Here is a 24,028-nt window from a genome sequence, read left to right on the forward strand (position 1 = left end):
GGGTTCACTCAAGCAGTGAGCCACCTGTGTGCGCTCCACAGACCCTCAGTCTGCCACAGAGGTCAGGCCCTTTCCACCAGCATTAGAAACAGGAAGAGCTTGGTAGGAGGGCTTTCTATCTTGTATATAGGATACACAAGTCTCTACTACCCTACTCTACCTCCGAGCCCTGAGTTTCAAGATCCCATCCCTGTCCAAGGCTCACAGTTCACTTGAACTGGGTCAAGAAAGGCACCCTGATCTCTCTCTGCATTTTCTTCCTCTAGTTTGTGTGAACGCACACCCGCATTCCAACTAGGGAGGATCATTGGTGTTTTCCTCTAAGCTGGGACTACACAGAGGAAATTGTCCCTGCTACTCTGGTCCTACCTACTCTCAACATGGGGAGGGGACACCTTGATACTAGTTGAGACCACAAAGTGCCTGAAATTGTGGTTTAGTCTGGCTCTGGACAGATGAGAAGCCCCCAGAACACTGGCTAGGACTGGAGGAGGATGAGCTGTCTTCTGGCTAGAAGAAGCCAAAGTTTAGCAGGGCAGGCTGACATGACCTCCCCCAAGGTTATCTCTGCCTGTTCCTCACTGGGAGCCATGGTCATGACACTGGCCACAGGTATAATATCTGTTTCTGGAAGACAAATATGATTATATCAATAATCAGTCTGGGGAAAAGTCTAAGATTTTTCAGATTGAAAACTAAAAAAATATATAAGACATACTTAGTGCAAACTCTGAGCCACTGCTAAGGAAAAATAAAGATGACTCAACTCATTGGGTCATCATCCTGTGGGTTGAAGACTCAATATGCAAGATATTATTTCCAAACTGATGACATATTCAAAGTTATACCAATCACATTCTCACATTCATGAAGGCTTCTCCCCCTTGTTTTGCCTCTCTCTCTCTCCTCTCCTCTCTCTCTCTCCCTCTCCTCTCTCTCTCTCTCTCTCTCTCTCTCTCTTCCCTTCCTTCTTTCTTTCTTCCCCTGAGATAGGGTTTCTCAGTAGCTAGGGAGCCTGTCCTAGAACTCACTCTGTAGACCAGGTTGGCCTTTAACTCACAGAGATCCACCTGCCTCTGCCTCTCAAGTGCTGGGATTAATGGTTTATGCCACCACCACCTCCCTACTGTTTTTCTTTTTATTAAAACAAGGTCTGGGCTAGCTCAGATTGGCCTTGAACTCAGTGACCTTGAATTCCTGATTCTTTTGCCTTCCAGGTATTGGAATTATAAATATGTATCAATATACCAACTTGGTCTGGCTTGAGAGTATGTGTTGCATACAAGTGTAAGAAAAACCAATAAATTAATTTTAAAATGTATCCAGAAATGCAAGGAACCAATATAATGCAAGAATGCAAGCCATTACTTTGAAAAAAAGAAAGTTGGGTAACATGTTACTTCATGACTTCAAGAAAATCTAAATTCATGACAACTAAGGAAGTATATTATATAGGATAAATCAATCAACTGGTTAAAAAAAGAGAGCCTAAAGACATTCCTCTCAGATGGTCAATAGATTACTGGCATAAGTAATACATCCATCCAACTATATTCCTTTGGTTGTTTGAGGTCAAGGCCAGCCTGGTTTACAGTATGAGTTCCAGGAAAGCCAGGGCCATACAAAGAAACCCTGTTTTGAAAAACAAAACAAAACAAACACCAAGCAAAAAAAAAAAAAGAAAGAAAGAAAGAAAGAAGAAAAGAAAGAAAGAAGAAGGAGGAAGGAAGGAAAAGAAGACAGCGGGAGGGGTGAAAGCAGCGGAAGGCAGCATCCCAGGGTGGAGAGCGTACTGCATTACAATATGGACCAGTGCCTTGATGTTCTTTTTTCTTTTATTGTATGTACATTGGTGTTTTGCCTGCACAATGGTCTGTGTGAAGGTGTCACTCCCCTGGACAGAGTTACAGACAGTTGTGAGCTGCCATGTGGGTGCTGGGAATTGGAACCCAGGTCCTCTGGAAGAGCAAGTCAGTGCTCTTAACCACTAAGTCATCTCTCCAGGCCTAATTGCTCAGTTTTATAAACTGTCTGTGTGCCAGGCGGTGGTGGCACACACCTTTAATGCCATGCACCTCAGGACGCAGAGACAGGCAGATCTCTGTGAGTTTGAGGCCACCCTGGGCTACAAAGAGCTAGTTCCAGACGACTCAAAGCTACAGAGAAACTCTGTCTCAAAAACCAAAAACCCCAAAACAAAACAAAACAAAACAACATAATAACAAAACCCAAAACTGTCTTTGTGTGTCATCTGCAGCTCTCACAGCTGGTGTGAAGCAAATGGCCTCCTCAGTCCTCGGAGCCTGGTGGGGCTGATAAAGACCAGCACCTGCAGGGACCACTTCATAGGCCAGAGCCTTCAAAGCCCCATCCTGTACATGATGTGACTTCCACATCTGGGGCTTCTTGTCGATTCTGTTTAGAAATAGAATTTCAGTGAACCCCATATCCAGTGCCTGTTTGCATCCATGAGGATTTTCTGCAATTGTTATCACTTACAACTGAAGCCCAGAGAAAATTCTGCACCTTTGACCCTCTCACACCACCTATGCCAACAGACTGTCAGTCTCCAGTTGAGATGCTGACTCTGACCCGGTTGTTGACCTGGGGTTCTAAGGTGGCGTGCTGAGAGTGACTCTTGGATGGCCACCTTTGGGAGCCCCTGTGTCCATGCCAGTCCCCTCTGAGGCCTAGTCAGCCTCAGCTGAGGCCACATGCCCTGGCTGGTTCAGGAATTAATGCAGGAAGTTTGAAGAAGGTACCTGCTACCCACTCCCACGTCTCCCCAACCCTTACCATCTTTCTCAGATTCTTTTCTGGCTCTGGATCTCCACTGGGGAGGATTCGTTGATATCAAGCTGTTGCTCAGAGAGACTGGCAATGATCTCTCATAGAGACTTTTGTCCTCAACAGGTGTAGAGGCTGCTCTGAAGCAGAATCAAGGCCTTCCATTTCCCGTTCAGCTTCATAGACACCCTTGTCCACCAGGTGAGTCCAGGAGAACACACAAATGTACCTGTGCCCAGGGCTGCTGCCACCGCCTTCTCCCTCCGTGTCTCTGCTCTCATCTGTCTACTCTGGGTCTTTAGACCACAGCTTCAGTTTTGCCTAGGGCAGGGATGACTGTCTATTTGTCTTGGCCATGATGGATCCTCTCCTGTCAATCAGCTTGGATGTCCCATTGTAGATCCCACCATGAGAGCTGAGTCTATCCTCTTTACACTTTGCTTGGTCACATGCCCAGAGGCTGGTTCTGCTCTAGCTTGGTTGAGCTGACTCTCCTTTCTCCACAACTGTTTTAGAGGCAGAATTTATAGATGCCCCGCTGGGCAAACCCATTTACCTGCCCAAAGCAAGCCTGGTTTCCAGCCCACCCATTCCACCTGCCCTGCTCTCTGGTTCTGACGACTGCCCCACCTTCCCCTCACAGCAGCTTGCGCTCCATACTGCCTTGTCCATGATGGCCCATTGCTCCCTGTTACCTCTGGGTGAGATGTTTTCTGGAGTCTCTGTTGGGGCACCTAAACAGAGCTAACAGATTGCTTCATGCTTCTTCTAAGGATGCTCAAGTATTTTAGAAGCATATAAGAGGCACATCTTTAGATCGTCTTCCCCAAGGACCCCCACCATGCATGAGCGTGGTGGCTCTTGAGCTGGACCCCTGAGGCTGCTGCCATTCCTGTGGCCCAGGCACAGGCTTGGGAAAGGCAAAGACCCTTTCATACTCTGGAAAGAGACCCACGGTTTCCCAAGGAGCCTTTTCAGGGTCTCCCATGCTCCTGCTCTCTGTGTACCCACGTGCCTTAAGGAACCCCCTCCTGCTGCCACTGCTCCTGAGACCAGACTGCATGTGTCCTCATTGAAGCCAGACACTGTTTGCTCTCACTGATGAGAGGCTGTCCTGACATTTGCCTCTTCCCCCTGATTTGCTGAGTCTCACAATCTTTGTACACATATGACTGGGAGGTTCCCCACCCCATCTGTGACTGAGCAGAACTGCAGAGAACCCATGTAGCCACAAATACTCACTATTTTCCATGATGGTTGTGGTTCTTCTATCTCAAAGAACTCAGAATCCGGGAGAAACTTGAATACAGTGCCCAGGCCCCCAACATTGGTCAGTGTGATGGTCCGGGACGTGGTCTCACCCACCACATAGCTGCCAAGTCAATGAGCTCCTTGTCAAGGGAAAGCTGCCAATAACACAAGCGTAAGCCATGATGGCCTCTAGGCTGGTTGCATGCTCAGTAATAAAGAGTCCTTGCAGGAATCATGGCCCAGAGGACCCAATATCCCACTCATAAGAGAGGTTTTCTCCCCAAATATCAAGATGCAGTACCGAGAAGCCTGGGGATACCTGAACTCTGTCTTCACAGGGAAGTTTGCATTTGACTCCAGGCAGGGCAGGCAGGGGTAGCATGAGCAATTGTGCACTGCCATCAGGGACATAGCTACTAAGAAGTCACAGCTCGGGGCTGGAGAGATGGCTCAGAGGTTAGGAGCACTGGTTGCTCTTCCAGAGGACCCAGGTTCAATTCCCAGCACCCACAAGGCAGCTCACAACTGTCTGTAACTCTATTTCCAGGGGATCTGACACCTCTACACAGACATACATGCAGGAAGATCACCAATTTCATAAAAACAAATCATTTTTTAGAAAAGTCACAGATTCATGTAGTGAGCAGGACAGCTTGGGGCTCCTGTGTCTGGTTTTAAGAGGGTCAAACCATTACTTCCCTGAGAGAGAGCTAATAATGACTGACAGAGAGGACCCGTAATGGTCTGGGCGTGGTGGACGAGCTGGCTGAGGTAAGCCATCCAGCACACACAGAGCCTGGAAGGTGCTGCTCTTCAGAGTGGGATCAAGTCACTCATGCCCACCTGGGCTATAAGCCACAGACTCCCTGTGCTCAGGCTAAGAGTGCCGTGCCTGGGCATCACTATGGCGCCACAAAGGACCATCTCACTGAATCTAAACCCAGGGCACAATCTGCAGTGCCTTTCTCCAGAGGCGACAAGGGCCTACTAAAGCCAGCAGACCAAAGTATAAAACAGAGAGGCCACCTATGCCCGCCACAGATGACTAGCATAGGACTGCCGTTTCCCCTGCTGAGATAGAGTCCTTACTACTGCATGCGGCACCAGCGTCCTAAACATGAGTGAGCGTGAGACACACGAGGCACAGAGCACTAAACACGGGTCCCAACTTGTAGGGAGGTAAAAGTATTTAGGATGGGAGGGAAAGTAGAGAGGGTAGGGAGTTATAATAACCATAATGTATTTTATACATGCATGAAAGTATCAAAAACAAACTCAATAAAAGCTGTCTTTTATAAGTACTTCTTTTTTTGTTTTAATTAGTTCATTTTAAGTGCTTGAGTATTGTACCAGTCTGTCGGTATGGGTACCACATGCATGCCTGAGGAGGTCAGAAGAAGGCACAGGATCTCGGGGAATTGGAGTCACTGATGACTGTCAGCCGCCATGTGGGTGGTAGGAACTGAACCTGGGTCCTCTGCAGGAGCAACAGTACTCTTAAGCAAAGCTATTTCTTAGCAAAGGACAAAGGGACTTTAGCTAGTATCATCACTGCTTCCTGACCAAGGATACTATGTGACCAACTGTCTCAGTCTCCTGCAGCCATGATGGCCCCGGTCATGAGGGACCAGATCCCCAGACCAGAGCCAGAGAAAGTCCTTCTTGCTTCAAAAAGACAATCATTCCCTAACCTACATCTAATTTAAAAGAACGCAGGGACAGAGGGACATAGTAAATGCAACAATAGAAAGCAGTCGTACAAATCCAAGATGTCCTATAAAAGAATTGGCTTAGTAAGTTTAATGACCCAAAAGAGGAAAGGAAGCTGCTATCCTAGGCCCAAACATGCTCACCAATGCAATAATCAAGTGTAATCTCAATGACAGAAAAATAACAGCCATTGAAAAGGTAGTTTGGAGACAGTGGGACGCATGTGATGTGACTGAGCAGTAGCTGGTAATCGGGATTTCTGCTAGCCTCTTGGTGTTACACACAGACTATTATCTCAATTCTCCGCTCTGTGTTCCCTCATCGCACTGGAGAAGGTCTCTCTCTGCCCCACACATTCTGAACGTGCTGGTGCTGCTGGCTGTGATGTCTACATTTTCAGTCACTTTCCATGAGGAGTTCATGCAAGGTGGACACCGCTCCAGAGGCCAGAAGGCCATGATGAGATAATGGGGCAGAGCCGCCTGACCCAGTTAGCCTGACCAGGCTCAGCTCACGCCAGTCACCTCACAGTGAACTTGCGGGCTCACAAGCAGATGTAGCTAAAGACATACTACAGTCTATCACGAGTAATGAGTATGTGTGCTGTGGGTGTCTTTATGGAAACAGCCAATGGTATGGTGGATGTTTTCTAGAAATGCCAACAGTTTTTTGAGGGTGCTGAGTCTGATAACGGTAATTTACTCTAAAGTGGCCCCAAAGCAAAGGATGCCGTCTAGATGAAGCCAATGTGGCAGATGCTGAAGACGATCAGATGTAGACAGTGGGCACATGGGAGCTCACTGCATGACTGTGGTTTTCTTTATGCTTGCAGAGTTACTCACAATAAAAACATCTGGGGCTGGAGAGATGGATCAGCCGTGAAGAGCACTGGCTGCTCTTCCGAGGTCTGAGCTCTATTCCTAGCAACCATCCTAGTGGGATCTGATGCCCTTTTCTGGCAAAATGTTGTACATGCAGATAGGGCACTCGAGCATAAAATAAATAAATAATTTTAAAAAAAAATCTGAAATCTGGGTGTAATGGTAAGCATCTTTAATTCCAGCACTCAGGAGGCAGAGGTAGGTTTGATTTCTCTGAGTTCGAGGCTAACCTGGTCTACAGAGTGAGTTCAAGGCCAGCCAGAGCTATATAATGAGATCTGATCTTGAATATATATATATATTGAAGGACACACACAAGAGCTGAAGAAAGGACTGGAGTCTTAGATGGCTCTCCTCCCCTCTGTACTCTGGGCTTCTCAGTTAAGGACCCCATACAGAGCAGGGCTTATCTAGAAATTTCTAGCTCTGGTCTGATGACTTGCTTTTTCAGAATATCTCATGTCAGCCAGCCTAGGCCCGGAATGGAGTCTGACTGGAGCGGGCACTGGGCCGAGGCCTCTGGTGGCGCTCTATCCCCATGCCCTGGATACTCCATGCCCTGAGCACTCCTAGGGTGCAGCCTAGAGAGGACACTGGGCCGAGGCCTGTGGTGGCGCTTTAGCCCCATGCCCTTGGTGCTTCTAGGGTGCAGCCCTTCTCATGGGGAGAGATTCTGGGAATTTAAACTTACAGAACATTTCTTCGTTGAACATTTCAGTGGAACAGAAAAGCTGCCTGTCTGAGCCAAAAATGAAACACTTCCTTCCAGATCTTTATGTATCTAAAAAACAAAACAATCCAAGTCACCATGAATTTCTACAATGACACATTACGCAGGCCAAAGCGGTGTGACTACGGGGCTGGACACAGGCCACAGGGGTGTGACTACAGCCTGGATGCAGGCTACAGGGGTGTAACTATGGGCTGGACCTGCCTACCACCAGCTCAGTGGGCTCCCAGGGAAAGAACCCCAAAGCCCACTACATATGCAGGTCCTGAAGAGACACACTTCACAGCTTACAGAGAGTTACATAAGAGTAAAGACCAAACCTTCTGGCAAGCCCTATGGTGCTAGTGTTGCAGAAGGAGGCTGATTTTGTTGTTGCCGTTGTTGTGAAGCCAGAAAAAGTAGCACCCTGTGTGATCCTCTCACGTACCATAGGCTTGAAGGTGACCAGAACTTCACAGGACATCCCGGCTGACATGGGACCAGGGGGGTCAAAGCTGCAGGAACAGCACACACAGGATAGTTAAGTCACTGTGGAAAGTGGATACTTGTTACGTATTCAGCTGGGCCTTTTGGATTCCCTTCTCTCTATCTGTTCCACAGCTGTGCTGCTGGTTTTATGGCCACTTGACACAGGCTAGGATCATTTGAGAGACAGGAGCCTCAGTCGAGAAAACGCCTCTATGAAATCTGGCTCTCGGCATCATTTTCATAGTGATGATGTGGGAGGTGCCCATAGGCGGAATCCTCCATGGCCTCTGCCTCAGCGCCTGCCTTCAGGCTCCTGTCATGTATGAGTTCCTGTCCTGACTTCCTTCGGTGATGGACTATGATGTGGAAACCTTGTCCTCCCCAAGTCGCTGTTGGTTGTGGTGTTTACACCAGCAGTCGCCGCCCTAAGACAACACCTCTACCTTGACGTGTCGGCACATGAGCAGTTCCAGGTCTGCTGTGTCCCTTACTGACTCTGTTTCCTGATAAACAAGAGACTCTTGGATAATCTTCAAACGTTTGTCCAGGGAGCGAGCCAGCACACCCCCAAAGCCAACTACGAAAGGATGGAGACTGTGGGCCATGGCTACCCTGGGGATGATCGCAGCATGAAGGGAAGGGCTATAAGTCAGGTTATCCAGTAAAACTGGCCCCAACTGCAGGGGAACAAGATGGGAGCTAGTCTGTCTTAATCTGAGTCGCGCGTGAGTGAAGGGTCTTCCTAGCATCAGGCCTATGTTTACAATGTTGGGTTTCACATAATTTTCTTGGTTTGGAAATGCACAAAAACTTAATATAAAAATGTCTCTCGGTGATGGGGAGCTACCTCAGTCAATAAACCTCTTGCTATGCAGGCTTAAGGACCAGTGTTCAATCCCCAGAATTTAAGAAAAAGCCAGGTGTGGTGGCTTTTACTTGTAATTACAGCACTGGGGAGGCAGAAACAGGAAGATCCCCAGGGCACTCGCCCTGGAGACTAAGTGGTATGAGGCTCAGAATCCAAGGCTATGCACATGTGCAGTGTTCATGGACCAACTCAGTGAGAAGCAGGGCCAAATTCTAGGACACATGGTAACATAGTAAAGTTATAGAGATACAGAGTTATGGGCAGGAAGAAAGAAAAAGACACTGTTAGGAAAAGGTGTACACACACACACACACACACACACACACACAAGACCAAAAGAAATGGTAAGTCCGGAAATCTTAAAATAAAAATTACGGCTGGGCAGTGGTGGCTCACACCTTTAATCCCAGCATTTGGGAGGCAGAGGCAGGTGGGTCTGTGAATTCAAGGCGAGCTTGGTCTACAGAGTGAGTTCCAGAACAGTCAAGACTACATGAAGAAAGAAGAAGAAATCTTATCCCAAAAAACCAGAGAGAGAGAGAGAGAGAGAGAGAGAGAGAGAGACAGAGACAGAGAGACAGACACAGAGAGAGAGAGACAGAGAAACAGACAGAGACAGACAGACAGAGAGACAGACACAAAGAGAGAGACAGACAGACAGAGAGAGACAGAGAGACAGACAGAGACACAGGTCGGGGGAGAAATGTCCGCTCATCTGAAAAAGAACTGGGAACTTTTAGAAATGAGAAACATAGTACTGAAACAAGATACACAGTCAGCAGGTTCTGCAGCCAGGGAGGCACAGCTGAAGGGACCAGAAGCTGGGCTGCCTCACACACTTCCTGAAGAGGCCAAGTGTGAGGCAGGTGTCACAAGGACAAGGAGACTGGAATGGAGGCTCCACATGGGAGGAGCAGGGCAAAGCCACGGGGAGCTGAATAGGGAGAGCTGATATTTGCAGGGTAGGGATGAGCTATTTTTAGAACTGCTCAAAGAGATGAACCTCAGCTCCAAGAATACAGTCCGTGTAAAAAGGACCAAGCATCCCAGGTATGCTGCGTGGGGCTGCGGGATGCTGAGGGACAGGAGTTTAGTGCAGTCAGGGGAAACTGAGAAACATGCTAGACAGAGTCACAGCCACAACAGCAAAAGAAACCAGAAGACAGAAATGGATGCCAGCCTTCGAATGCAGAGAGAAATTTTAATCTAGCTGGAAAGGAGGGCTTTGTGGTAGCTGAGGTCATGGTGACCACAAGCTAGCCTGGGATCCTCCGTACACTCCCCAGAAACCTTACAGCCCACGTGGCAATTGACTCAGCATTGCTAAAAGACAGAGAAGCTCCCAGATCTCAAATTAACACAGTCGGTAAACTGCCAGAAAGAAGGAGTAGAGGACCAGAAGATCCCACTGTCCCCTCTCACTCAGTTCTCAGGAGGACAGCACCTCTTAGGTGGGAAGCCCTGATCAGAGCTCTGCCAGCGAGTGCTGTTTGTGGAGAAGAAAGAGACCCCTAGAACCTGAGCAGAGGAATCAGGGAACAAGTTATACTAAGCCCCCATTTCAGAAATTGCATATCACACACTAAGAGATTGCAGGTGATCTGAGCTGTGAACAGATCTGCTTATAAGCTGAATACTGTGAAACACACCTGTCGTGAGGGAAGAGGATTGCATGTCTAAGAGACCAGCCTAGGGTGCAGAGCAAGACCCTGCTTCAAAAAATAACAAAAAGGAAAAAGGGGGAAAGAAAGGCAAAGGTACTAAGAAATAAATCAGAAAATGCTGAAAACATTGCAGGGTGAAAAACAGGGGTGAGGTGGGAATGGAGAGATATGACAGCATTAAAGGGAACCACAGGGAAATGATACTGAAACGGCCAGCCAAGAGGTGACAATATGTGCACAAGAGGATTCTTAGAAAGGGGGAAAAACAAAATACTTGCACAAAGAAGAAAATAAATTACAGTTCAGAAAAGCAGTCTGGGAATCTTCAGAGTGAGAAAGATGCTAGCTGCCAACGGGGACTACTACAGTGCCCAAACACACACACACACACACACACACACACACACACACACACACCAAGACAACATGTGAGGAGCCTTAGCCCATACCAAAAGACCTACTGCATGGATCTTCATGCCTTCAATATTAAGAGACAAGAGCCCGTGACCTCTCCAACTCTTCAAGGTCAAGCCCGGCCCACGCGGCCTCAGTGGCCTATACCTCCACTCAATATGACTGAAGTACTTCGGCTCTCCTCCACACCCACCAGCTTAACAATCGTTGATTGTGTGTAAAGTAGCATTTATCAATGTGATCTTCTTCTTCGTACACCTTTGCCATATCCAAAGTCCTTGCAGAGACAGAGGAGACAGGATGGCCACCAAGTCCTCCAGCAGCCCCGAGAGCAGCCAGGGGAAAGGGTCTACTCTGTACTGGCTCATGAGAGGCTCAGGATTGTGGGGTAGAGAAGATTCCCCCAGGTTTCCTTGAGTTGCGATGCCCCCTGAGGTGTGTGAAGGACAGTGAAGAACTGCTCCTGGGAGAGAGAGCGGACCTCCAGGCTGTTTATCTTAGCCTCCCTCTGTAAATGCTGACTCTAGCCTAGCCGTCTGGTGGTGGGTGCTGGCATCCTCGGGCCCCTCTAAGAAGGTGGGATTTGCCAAGCAGAAGGAGTTCAGGCCCTTTAAAGGTGTGCCCGGTGCCGCTCCTTAGCTGGCAGCGCAGCCCTTGCGTACCAGCCCCAAAGCAGGCGACTTCGCAGGTTTCCTAAGGTCAGAACGGAAAGCATCAGAGGCAGGAGAATAGACGAAAGGCTTTTTTCCTTCATCATGGCTCACCTTGAAGTGAATGACTTCGGGCTTGCTGTTGAACGGGCGAACCCTTGAACTCCCTCCCAGAGACCACCTGCTTATGGACCACCCCACTGCGCAGCTGCTCCATGGTGGGAGCCAGGATGTCCTTTGTACATCTTGGTGCCACCCAAGAGGCTTCTGTTTCCATGTCCTTCTTGGACACCTTAGGGTTCAAACAAACTAGACGCCCATGCTTGTTCAAAGCCTAACATGAACAAAGTGACAGGGCCAAAGCTGACAGTCCAGGAAAGGCCACTATATGCCCAGTGCTTTTTGAAGACTATGGAAAGGGGGAAGGCTCCGAGTCTGAAGGAAGCAGTGGCAGGCACAGGATGGGGCAGAAGACGGGCAATGGCATCCGGGAACCTGGAGCTTCAGTGTGGTTCAAGGTTAGTCCCTGTGAAGGACCTGACAGAGGAAAGCTCTCACCTGGTATGTCTTGGACCTCTTTGCTTCCAAAGCCCAGGATGTCTGTTCAGCCAGGACCTCCTCCTCTGACTAATGCCCCCCAGGTCCATCTGCACAGACTCACTGGATATGGCTTTCAGCAGACAGGTAGGCTTGAGGGTGTAAGGTCATCTCGTCTTTCCCCTGCCAGCCGAAGAGATAAGCTCACTACGAGAATCGAGAAGGAATAGGCAAGCAGCCAGAGAACAAGTCCCCGGGGAACCCTGCTGTGTTGCTCAACCTGACAAACCCCAGCTGTGGTGTGGAGGCTGCTTGTTGTTATTTCTTCTTCTTTTTTTGAGAGAGAGTCTTTCTATGTAATCCTGACCGTCCTGGAACTCACTCTGTAGACTAGGCTGGGCTTGACCTCACAGATATTTGCTTGCTTCTGCCTCCCCAGCACTGAGATTCAAGGAATTCTTTGTTCTTTACAGAGGCAATTGTACATACACAGATCCTTGTAACTTTAAAATACACCATCCCCATGTCTACGGATGACTGAACGCCTTCCAATAGTGTTCAGCAGAGTTCACAAGAAGGTCTTGTTCACAGGAAGACACTCTGAGTAGTGGACCTGTTGTAATTTTTTCTACTGTCCCACAGATAATCATTGTGTTAATTTCATGATTGATGGCACACCAGCCCTGGGGAAGTCCTGTGAAAACTCAGAAAAGATGGTGGTACTCGTTTGGCTGGAACCATCTTGGGGTTCGGGACTCATGTGATTGCTCTGGACTATACCTGTAGGGTACACCGTGGGAAACGTGGAGGATACTGTAAACCCTAGAGAGCAGGTTAAGGCTGGGGTAAAGGAGCTCCAGGAAAGTGAGTGACTAAGGGTGGCAGGAAGGCCTCTCAGAGAGAGAATGGAAGGAGAGGCAGAATGTGGCCCCAGGGGAGGACGCTGCACCAAGGTGAAGTGACGGAGAGGTAGAGGCTCTACCTGGCACACAGAGAGGTGAGAAACAGGAAAAAGCTGGTGATACACTAAAATGCTCGGGCCACAGCCCAGGAAGGCAAGAAAGCAGCTGGTGGAGGACGCGGTGCTGGGCTAAGGAGCACCCAAGGCTCTCACACCACCAGCCTAGGGTGTTGTCTAACATAGACCACAGGCTCAGACCAGGACTCTGGTGGGATACCTGGCCGTGAGCGGTAACACCTGTATGGACTTGGGCTCATACGAGTCTCTTCGCGTGAGACTGACTCCACTTTGTACACAGGGACAGACGAGGGGCTCCCCCTTCCCTTAGAGAGGCAGCTTTGTGGGGCTCTAAGAACACCGTTGGCTAAGATGAGGGGCTCACATGAGGGACCTTAGTCAGCTTCTTCCCACTGGAGTCCTTGGCCCTGCCCACCTGCACACGCATTCGAGTGCTGACCTAAGCCTGGTAAAGGCAGTGCCCCACTCACCAGCAGGTGACTTGAGGGCGTGGCCGCCTTCCCCTCGCAGAAGTCGGAGATGTACTTCCAGGTCTTGTCCCGCAGAGTCCATCCCTCTGCGGCTTTAGAGGGTGGATGCTGTTTCTTTTTCCTGTTTTCTTCCTCAGCTTCCTCTTTCAAGATCCGACTTACAATCTCCTGCTTCCGGAGTTTCTGCTCCTCTTCAAAAGCCCTATGAACAGATGCTTCTCAGGCAAAGCCAGGTGCTTCCCAGCACCTGCAAGGGGGCACCTAGGAGCTGCTAGGGTTAGGTATGGTGTTTCTTTTTGCTCTCTGGTTCCTTTGCAAGAGCTCATGCAGAGCCTTTGAGGACTCTGGTGTTAGGACGTCTTTTTGTTGGAGAATATAGCAGATAAGGCTCACACGCCTACTAAGCTGCAGATGTGATTTGGGTCCTCACTTTACCATACCCTGCCTTGCCCTGTCTGGCTTTGAACTGCCTCATTCAGCCTAGTCTAGAAGTCCCCACGGCAAACGCTGGCCTTCTTGAGCTTCCCTGCCCTAGTTTCTAGGCTTGTGGTTTAGGAGACTCAGCAGAGACAAAAGGCAAGGGCAGCATTAGGGCTTGGTGACAACTCATTCACTCATTCACAGATTCATTATAGCCATCCCTTGCTAGGTACCACTCAGGCAACAAACCTACATACAACCACATCAAATGTGGTCAGACTGACAGGAAACATCAAAACTCTGGTGGCAATTGTAGCGGTGTGCCTGTTTGTGTGTGAGTGTGTATGTGTGTTTTACACATCTGTGAGACACTTTGAAAAGGAAGATATCTTGTAGCCAGAGAGCCAACAGGCAATATCCAAGCAGATCCTATGCAGTGACCAGCAGGGACAAGGGACTTGGGAGAAACGGCTTGGCCCTTCAGAAAGGACAGTTTTAGGCAGAGACACTGAGAAGCCGGGTTAAGTGGAAATTAGCTAAGGAATGTGCGTGAGGTCGGCATGAGGTAGGGCTCCTGAGAACTGTCGGGGAAAGCACTGACTCACGGCCGGGAGGAGACCAAGAGTGAAGCCAGAGGCCAGAAGTGAACGAGCCCAGGTATCCCCCAAGGAGGAGGGGCCACAGGAACTCAGGAACCTCACAGCTGAAGAACCAGGAAACCGGAAGTGAGGAAAGAGGCGACCTGGCCCACTAACAACCTCTGTAAAAGCCCCAAATGCCAGAACCCCATGGAGACATCTGCAGTCAGGGCTGGGGCGGAGAGTGCTGGAGTCCTTGTCCCGTAGCCCACAGCTGCTTTTGGTGAGAAGTTGGCAAGAATTAGCTTTGCTGCTTTGGGGGACGGAGGTGAAGTCTTTGGTTCTCTGTGCCCACGTCCAGGCAAGGGTCTCCCAGCTCTCACCGCCTCTGGGCTTCCAGCTCCTGGTGCCTGCGCTGGTGAATAAGGTGCTTGAACGCGTCGCCACCTTGGGCCAGGATCACCTCCTTCTCCGTAAGGGCCTTCTGCTTGGCCAGCTCTGCCCTGCTCTGGCCCCAGGCTTGGAACTTCTTTAGTGTTTCCTGGAAACAGGTAACTCGAGAGTCACAATACCAGAAAATGCCATGCACACACACGCAGTGCTCATTCAGCCCTTTTCTTTGAATGCATGTGCTGTGGGACAATGGTCTATACCCTGGCACGTGTATTTTAGATAAACACTGATTGGCCAGCAGCCAGGCTGGAAGTAGAGGCGGGGCAACGAGGATTCTGGGAAAAGAGAAGTTTCATTCTGCATTCATCACCCAGACACAGAGGAAGCAAGATGTGACTGCCTCGCCGACAAAGGTACCAAGCCACGTGGCTAATACAGACAAGAATTATGGGCTCATATAAGTTATAAGAGATAATAAGAAGCCTGAGTTAATAGGTCAATCAGTTTATATTTAATATAGACCTCTGTGTATTTCTTTGTGACTGAACGGCTGCCTGACTGGGCAGGACAGGATGGGACAGAAACCTCTGTCAATATGCATGTATTTAAATCAATGCTGAAACCTATAGTCCCAAGGTAGGCAATTTGCAAACATTTTTTATAATTTTCCCATGCATCTATCGCCCAGCACACAGCCCTGGGTTCCCTGGGTATGGAATTCTGTGCATCTGTGCTCATGCTGGGCACCCACTGTCTGCTCCCTTGCCCCTGAGTCGTCATGGTTCTGAGCAGGTGGCGGCCTGCTCTTCCCTGCCACGTTCCTACCCAACTGAGCTCTGAGCCCTGGTGCTGGCCCTCACATCGCCCCGGGTCCTGTGACTCTTTCTCTCAGAACAGTGTTGTGTTCCTTCAGGGAGCAGCTGGGCAGGCTGCAGGGATCATGGCAGGAGCCAAAGGTAGAATCCTGGCTTCCACCAGCAGGCCCCGGGGGTGGTCAGGGGGCTGATGTGCCCAAGAGGCTGCAGGTGGAGCTGCACCTACCCGACTGGCAGTGATGCTGTTCTTCAGCGCCAGCACAGCATCCATGCGCCGTTTCATGTGCTTGCGGGACTCCATCTCCTCCTCCCGCTCTCGCTCTCGAATTCTGGACTAGTATTGCTGCATTTTATTTATTGTTTTTGTTGTTTGTTTTGAAATGGGGCTCTCTGTGTATCCCCTGGCTGTCCCTGGAACTCCTATGTAGACCAGGCTGACCACAACTGAGACATCAGTCTGCCTCTGCCTCTGTCTTCTGAGTGCTGGGATTAAAGTGTGTGCTGCTATGTCCGGTGTTGTATGTGGAATTTTAAAGAGATGTATGCAGGTAATGTTGACAATTACAGAGTTATAGGAGTCTCAGGTGCCGGTTACAACTACCAGAGAAACAACAAGCGCTCACAACACAAAGGTGAGACGGATGAGCCTTGCTGTCCAGGGCCTGTTCCTCCGGAACAGGTGGCTGGGGACGCTCTCCAGACCCCAGGGCCTCATGGTTGCTTGTGCTTCTCTTGCAAATACAAACAGCAGCTTAGAATAAAAACTCCAGATCTGTTTGCTTCTGATGATTAGGTAATGACTGAACCAGGGAATTTCAAAGTGAAGGCCAGGAACCCACACTCCTAAATTCCTTAAGGGCATTGACAGAAGACAGAGTTAAAGTGAGAACCCACCTTCCCAGAGAGGCCTTCAGGAACTTCACGGCAATCTTGTGGTTTCTCTGGGCATCTTCCACCAGTTTCTGATGTTTCTGCCCCAGCTCCTTCTGCACATGCAAGGACTTCCTGCAGTGACCCAGGCAGAGACTAGAATAAGTGTAACATAATGGACCCAGGTATGTTATGTTAAACACAGTGCTGCTGGGGGCTCTGGGATAAGGAAGTCACAAAAACAGGGTCTGACCTAGGCTGAGCAGGAGTTTGGCAGGAGAAGAGAGATAAGAGGGACTTGCGCCATCTTGGGCGAGCAGAATCCAGTAGCCCCTAGCCCTGGGGATCCATGGTTGAGCAGAGATAGGGGCTGCCTCAGAGGCTGGATAGCAACTGAGTATCCAAGGCTTGTGTGGGCAAAGGAGCTTCTAGATACGTGACAGGGTCAGAGAACAGCACATCTCAGAAGGGGTAGAGGAAGTGCAGAAGGAAGGGTTCTGATGGTTTCCCTGGTGCATGTCCGTGGTGACAGTGGGCACTTAACATGAAGGCGGGAGCCTGGCGCTAGTACCACGGCACATACCAGGCACAGGTGCAAAGAGCTGGGTCTAGAAAGCCTGGTGGAGAACACGAAGGAACCGGCAAGGGCCAGGGTCTGGGTGGCCACTTACCCGGGCCCTCAGCAGACGGTTTTCCCCTCTCCACCTTATCCAGGGTTTCTTTCTCCTTCTGAAGCTTGCCTGAGCTGCGTTGTATCTCAAGGCTCCTCTGCCTAGCTTCTGCCTCTTCTTCCTTATGGCTTCCGGACAATCCTCAATTGCCCTTTCTGGAATCTTCAATGTGCCACATGGCATTCCTTGCGGAAAATAAATTAATTTGTTCTTTATGGTAGCTAAGTGTTTTGAAGAACCTGGGTGGCCACTCCTCCGGGATCTGGGGTGATCCTGCTGGTAACTTTATTTTGATAATTACTCTAGGCCGATGTTAGACGCTGATGAGGGGCCAGCACCCTCCTCTAAGGTTTCCCTGGCCCAATATTTCAGAGAATGAGGTTCCACCACCTGGTCTCCAAACTTAAGAAAATTACTATTACACTCAAATCTAGCCTGAGCTAGCATCATTGGCCAAAGGCACTCACCTGAATGAGTGGTCAGTTCACTGTAGTGGCCCTCTTGCCTGGCCTGAGGAAAACATTTAAAAATGTCTTCTGAGAGGATCACTGGAGCTACCAAGAACCACCCTAAGTCTTCAACATGCCTGGAAAAGGCTCAGAGGATGGTAGCCGCCAGCCTAGCCCAGGTGTATCTGGATAATGAAGATCTGTCTAACTTCAGGTCTCAGGTGACTCTCACCAATGGCCAGTAAGTACTGCACCTGTGGTGGCTACAATGTACCCAGCACCCCTCCCCTCAGGGTCCCCGGCACAAGTCCAGATGGCTTGTAGCTCATCTTCATTTGGGATGAGTAGCAGGAAGGTAAGTACAAAATTGTCTTCCTAGGACCTGGGAAACCATGCATCCACCACGTGCCCTTCTGCAATGACTCAAGGACGGTTTCCAGCATTGTACCTGATGTGTCTAGACATATGTTACAGCTGACGTGTCTATATGTTACAGAATACTGAACGTGGGTACCTAAGAGCATCTCCTGGGGCCTTGCTCTGCCTGGAGGACCCTACTAATACCCAGAACTAATGGCAGAAGGAGTATGATTCACCATACAACACTGGGAAGCACTTTGGTGTATCTGACAGCAAGGCTAATGTCCTAAGTCCCGTTCCTGTATAGTTAAAGGTTTTAATAACTGTGATAATTTGCATTAAGAAAATTTCCTTCCATTCTTATTTTGTTAATTTTTTTTCAAGACATGGTTTTCTCTGTGTTGCTTTGGAACTAGTTCTTGTAAACCAGGCTGGCCTTGAACTCACAGAGATCTGCCATCCTCTGCCTCCCTAGTGCTGGGATTAAAGGCGTGTACTATTACTGCCCAGATAAATTGGTTAACAAGTCATGACTATGGAGTTGAGTCCAGTCTTTCTCCTCAATCAGTTCCATGGCAGTTACAGGGAAATCTAGACTAAGAGAGATGAGATACTAGAAGTCCCTTCAGTGTTGAGTGGAAGAAAGGGCCACATGTCTGGAGAGAACATGCTATATAGAAGCTTGCCTTGAGTAGGAACGCTCCTTTTAGTATAGCTCCAACAACATCCAAAGTCACATGTCCTGTGATGCGTGTTAGGGATACATGTGAGAAACATGGCCTTTAGAAATGGACTCTGCGCTGATGGAATCCTGAGAGGCAGAGACCAGCTGGCCATGCTTGTCAGGGAGCAAAGGTGGGTTCTGTGTGTCTCATGAAAATAGGACAAAAGGCTTTGGGGCAGAGGCAAGCTGATCTCAGATACCCACCAGAGACCTTCTGTTGAGTCACCAGTGTGGCAGAGAGAGACGGCAGCAAGAGAAGGTTCACAGAAAGGGATGCTGCTGGCCCTGGGGACAGGAGAAGATGCCATGGCCATTTGTGGATTGCTGCTAGGAGTCTGACATTGTTTTAACGTGAAAAACATCAAGTAACAGATGCATCTAGCAGCGCAATCCTGGCAGGGCCTCCAAGGGTCTGCCTGTCCTGGTTTCAGAACCACAGAGAGAAAGTGCCAGTACTAGCCAAGTGCCAATCAAGACCAGTGTAAGTGCTCACATTCTCAGACATGGACGGACTGATCTGTCCCAGCTGTGCGTAGGGTGTCGGCTTGAGTTGTGAACGTTGTAACAGGTGTAAGTCAGGAACTGGTTTAAGAATCAAGAGTTACTGAGGGGGAGGGTAAGACGCTTGGTCGGGCTGTGGTCTGTAGCCGAGTCCGCAGCTGTTACCGCTTGCCCACCCGGGTTCCTGACAGTGTTCTAGTCCTCTGTGAGGCCTTCAGTCTGGAGAGCTTTCCAGCCTCACTTGCTGTCATACGACAGCCGAGCCCCGTGCCGTGGACCCAGCGTTGGGCAGGAGCCCAGTGGGTTCACTGAGCTGTGCTATATTGGGAGCTCTTGCTGGTGTTAACAGTGGAACTGTCATATATCCCAAAAGAAACTTTTTTTTTTTTTAAAAATGGACTTTCTAGAGGCAATTCTAGTTGCAGGTCTAAACTCTGACCAACAAAATACTTAAAATCATGAAGCTGTCTTTTCCCCTCCTGTGGATGTTTCAGAAAAGCTGAGAATACTTTTTCCTCCAATGCTAAGGATCAAATTAGGGCTTTTGTGCACACTAAGCCAATGATCTACAAACTGAGTCCCAGCCCAAGGGTAGAGGAGGGGAAAGAAACTGATTACACTGTTGCTAAAATTATAAAGAAATCTGAGGAAACTGAGAAGAAAACAACATGAAAAGCTTCCCTTTCGGCTGCTTTAGCACCCCGCCTTTTCTTTCCTAAGCATCTAGAAAGTGAAAAGCAAATTATTCCTTCCTACTCGAATCAGGAATTGTCCCACAAGCTGCTCTGAGACCTGTGTGCTGTGAACTGGTCAGAAGCTGACTTACTCGCTGTCCTTCAGCATGGCCGTGATCTTGGACTGCAGGGTCTTTTTCATTCTCCAGCTCTGCGTGCAGGCGTCTGGATGCAGCCTGGAGTCGGCCCAAAGCAGCCCTGGAGCACAGCAACAGAAAAACAGGAGGACAGGTCAGCACAGCGGTCTCACTGCGAGAGCCGAGGACATCCTGATGTTTTCCCTTGGCTGTCCCATGTTCGGGAGGAAATATATGAAGTAGATGACCAGAGATGACACCTGTGGGGTCAAGTAAGGTGCTTAATACACCCACCTCCCCTTGGGCAAGTAGGACCAAGGTTTGTGGAGGTCGGAGGCCATGGAGTGGGGTTTCTGCTTTCATCACTGGTCATACACTCTCTGCTTTTGGCTTCTCACTTTCTCCTAGGAAATTCCTGCTTGTTGCACCCAGGAAGGACCAGCATTCTCTCTAAACACTACTAAGCCTGGTGTTCAGCTATTCTGAGTTCACTTTGTCCCTCTTCCCTCCTAGCAGAACAGCTCTCTCAGTGTGCCATCCTCTGTCTCTAAATAAATAAAGAAGCAAACAGATAGAAACACTCTACAGAGAAGCCATAGCCACCACTGTGACCAAGACTACAACTTCTGCCTCATGAGCTGCATGGACTCGGCCTCGTCTCTTCCCTGATCTCAGCACCTTCTATCAACATTTCTTTTCTCTCTCTCTCTCTCTCTCTCTCTCTGTGTGTGTGCTCGTGCATGTGTATGCCTGTGGTCAGATGTCAACATCAAGTATCTTCCTCAGTCATTCTCTGCCTTATTCTTCTGAGACAGGCTCTGTCACTGAATCCAGAGCTCAGATCCGGCTGTCTGGCTAGCCAGCAGGACCTCTGGATCCTTCAGTGTTAGGATTATAGGTTTGTATTCACAGCCATGGGAGCTGGGGATCAAATTCAGGTCCTCACTCTTGTGTAGCAAGTATTTCACCAGCCGAGCCAGCTCCTAGACTGACATCTCTCCTTCCGTGTTATAATAACTGCTTGCCACTCTAGAGAGATGCTGTCTGCTTCTTAACTATCTGAACACAGCAGACATTTACACTCACCCTTGCTGGATGAATGAATGAATGAATGAATGAATAAACCTCTACGTATGATACATAGGGGCCATCGTAGTAACACTTGACGGTTGACGTACATGTTGTTGGCGTCTCTCTCCATGGAGATCTCAGATGCCAAGCTCTCCTGTTGCTTGTTGAGCAGGTCCATCCTCTGACGACAGACATGCAGCTCCCCTCTAGAACATAGAAATAAGAATTGCCATAATGTTTTCCTAAGGTTCTAGTCTCAGAAGGGGCCAGTGGCGCAGAGAAGAGGAAGGTCTAAGGTTCAGGCCAAGGACGAGGAATATATTGTCTTTCTAGGGGGTCTCTCTGACTCTGCCATGTCACACAAGTGTAGCATGAGGGCCTGCTTGTGCGGGTTTCTGTCCTGCCCAGTTCCCTCAGCCAGTAAGCCCCCAAAGAAATTACACAGAGGTCTCCATATGTTATAAACTGATTGGCTCATTAGCTCAGGCTTCGTATTAGCTCTTATAACTTATGTTAGCCCATTATTCTAGCCTATGTTAGTCACATGGCTCAGTACCTTTTTCAGCAGGGCAGGTTCCATGCTCTACCAACTGAGCTAGCCTCTGTGTGATTTTCTTTGGGACTTGCCAGCTGTGGGAACTGGGCAGGACAGAAACCCCAACAAGCAGAACCTCATGTTACACCTGAGTAGGTGTTTCCTGAAAACTCTGCCAAAGGGGCCAGTTGTGCAGACGCCTCCAAAGGCCATCAGCCTAGGAAGCCTGGGGGAATGCAGTGATGCCAGGGGCACACACAGGCCCTGAAGAGCACATAGCTGCAAATGACTGCAGCTCCTCCTCGGCATGCTGCAACACAGACCAAGGCTGCTGCTCCTCGGTGTGCTGCAGCACAGACCAAGGCTGTGCCCTGTGTGAGCCCGAATGAGAGATTCACTCCTGTTACACGAAAGCAACAGAATGAAATCAGAAGCATGAGTTCTAAGGGGCACCCAGAGGATGGCAGACAGCTTCAGCCATGGACCCGGGTAAAACCTCTACCCACACGGGGTGTTATGTGCTGAGGTCATGCAGAAAGATATTTCTGTTTTTCAGAGACCCTAAAATAGGAGAATCATGATCCTGAAATTTACTTTCAAATGATTCAGCTAAAGAATCATACTATGACACATGTTGACACATATTCAGTGGGGAAAGCTAAACACTGGGATCTCGTGGTGGCAGCAGGGGACAGCTGCCTACTACAGTCTCCAGCTTTTCTGTCTGTTGGAAAACACACTCAGTATTTCTGCTGAATACGCTGGCCAAGACCAGCAGGACGTGAAAAGCAGGAAGCTTTCTTCCACTAACGCCTCAGTCACACCTGAAACATGCAGAAACGAGATGATCATGCAGGGCCTGGCAGGCCGAGAGGCACCCTTAGTTATCTGGGACTTGTCTAGATTGAGAGAGGGGACAAGGAGGTGGGGCCCTGGGCACCTCATCTGTTCAGGGTTGTGAGGCTGCTCCTCCCTGCCCAGAGCTGTCAAGGAGACAAAAGGCAGGATATCCTACGTGTACTACCAGAAGGAGTGGCTAGGCCAAGGGTCCTCAGCAAGTGAGCTCACCTAGTCTTCTGAATAAAAAGGTCCTTTTCCTCATGCAGTTTGTCTAGGAGGTTCAAGCTCTTCCGAAGGTGAAATGCCTTGACTTTGTCTTTAGTGGTTGTCTTCTTTGTTTTCTCAGCGTTCCCTTTCTCTTTTTTTACTGAACTTGAAAACAAAATAAAACAAAACAAAGATAGCACTTGCTTCACACACAAACCACAGCACTCGGCTCTACCCAGAGTGCTCTCCGCCCAGCACCTCCACAGCCCACTGGAACCGCAGTCCAACAGAGGGAAGAGCTGCAGCTCAAAGAATTACCAGGGGCATCCTAGGACAGCGGCGTCCTCAAATCCCAGAGGAAGCGGTTCCACCTCAAACTCTGGAGCCTCTAACTGGATCCTCTCTGGAAATCAAGGAAATAGTCAAAACAAAACAAAGACAACAAAAAGCCAAACTGTAGTCAGAGTGTGGTGGCTCCTGCCGATAGTCCCGGTACAGGGAAAGAAAAAGCAGGGGAAGCAGGAGTTCCAGGTCAGGTCTAGGAAGTTGGAGGCCATCCTTGGCTACATGAGGCTCTGTCTCAAAATATAGAACAAAAAAATTATCAGAGGGAAAAGAAAAATATTTCTAAAAAATGAAAAATAAGATCATGCACACATGTACCGGGGGAACTCTGGGTGTCCCCAAGACTCTCGGTCTCTGCTTCCACGATGACATCAACACTAACATTCCTTGTTTTGTTTTGCTTTGTTTTTCAAAACAGGGTTTCTCTCTCTCTTTAGACCAGGCTGGCCTCAAACTCACAGAGATCTCTCCCTTCTAAGTGTTGGGATTAAAGGCATTCATCACCACCGCCTGGCTCATTATTGCTTTTAAAAATGTTTTCCGTAGCTACTGGGAAACTTGTCTCAACCCCCCCCCCCCCAAAAAAAATCCCCAAAACAAAACAAAAAGTCTTTCCAGCACTCTGGAGGCAGAGGCAGGTGGATCTTTGTGAGTTCAAGGACAGCCTGGTCTACAGAGCTAGTTCCAGGACAGGCTTGATAGCTACTGGGAGGTTGTTAGTCTTGAGCTTGCTACTGTTCTCCTGCCTCAGCTGGAATTTAAAAGACATTTTCATCAAGCCTAGCTCAGTTTTTTACTTAATTGTGTCTTGTTTTCATTTGTGTGGGGTTTCAGTTTGTATCCTAGATTGGTCTGGAACTCATGACGGGTCTCCTGCTTTGACCTTCCAGGTGGACAGAGATAGTCTTGCCTGGAGCTTGCTGTGAAGACCAGGCTGCTCCCAAACTCAGAGATCCACTGGTCTCTGCCTCTATATTGGGATTAATTAATTAATTACACTGTCATGCCTGGCCCAAGTTACACTTTTTA

At 49.0% G+C, this 24,028-nt stretch overlaps 1 protein-coding gene across 1 annotated transcript in view; it reads right to left on the bottom strand.

Annotated features, from left to right (window-relative positions):
- Cfap74 (cilia and flagella associated protein 74) overlaps positions 1 to 24,028 on the bottom strand; it is a 50,641-nt gene that overhangs the window by 25,104 nt on the left and 1,509 nt on the right. The window contains 21 exon segments of the mRNA XM_038334344.1: positions 551 to 627; positions 2,791 to 2,818; positions 2,820 to 2,927; positions 4,030 to 4,166; positions 4,169 to 4,193; positions 7,321 to 7,410; positions 7,787 to 7,853; positions 10,927 to 11,021; positions 11,508 to 11,576; positions 11,578 to 11,715; positions 11,982 to 12,049; positions 12,052 to 12,163; positions 13,434 to 13,611; positions 14,791 to 14,948; positions 15,842 to 15,944; positions 16,510 to 16,641; positions 17,174 to 17,341; positions 20,017 to 20,054; positions 20,056 to 20,122; positions 21,180 to 21,278; positions 22,676 to 22,812. Coding sequence (XP_038190272.1) covers positions 551 to 627; positions 2,791 to 2,818; positions 2,820 to 2,927; positions 4,030 to 4,166; positions 4,169 to 4,193; positions 7,321 to 7,410; positions 7,787 to 7,853; positions 10,927 to 11,021; positions 11,508 to 11,576; positions 11,578 to 11,715; positions 11,982 to 12,049; positions 12,052 to 12,163; positions 13,434 to 13,611; positions 14,791 to 14,948; positions 15,842 to 15,944; positions 16,510 to 16,641; positions 17,174 to 17,341; positions 20,017 to 20,054; positions 20,056 to 20,122; positions 21,180 to 21,278; positions 22,676 to 22,812 — 2,094 coding nt within the window.

This window comes from Arvicola amphibius, chromosome 6 (genome assembly GCF_903992535.2).
Source record: "Arvicola amphibius chromosome 6, mArvAmp1.2, whole genome shotgun sequence".
Lineage (NCBI taxonomy): Eukaryota > Metazoa > Chordata > Mammalia > Rodentia > Cricetidae > Arvicola > Arvicola amphibius.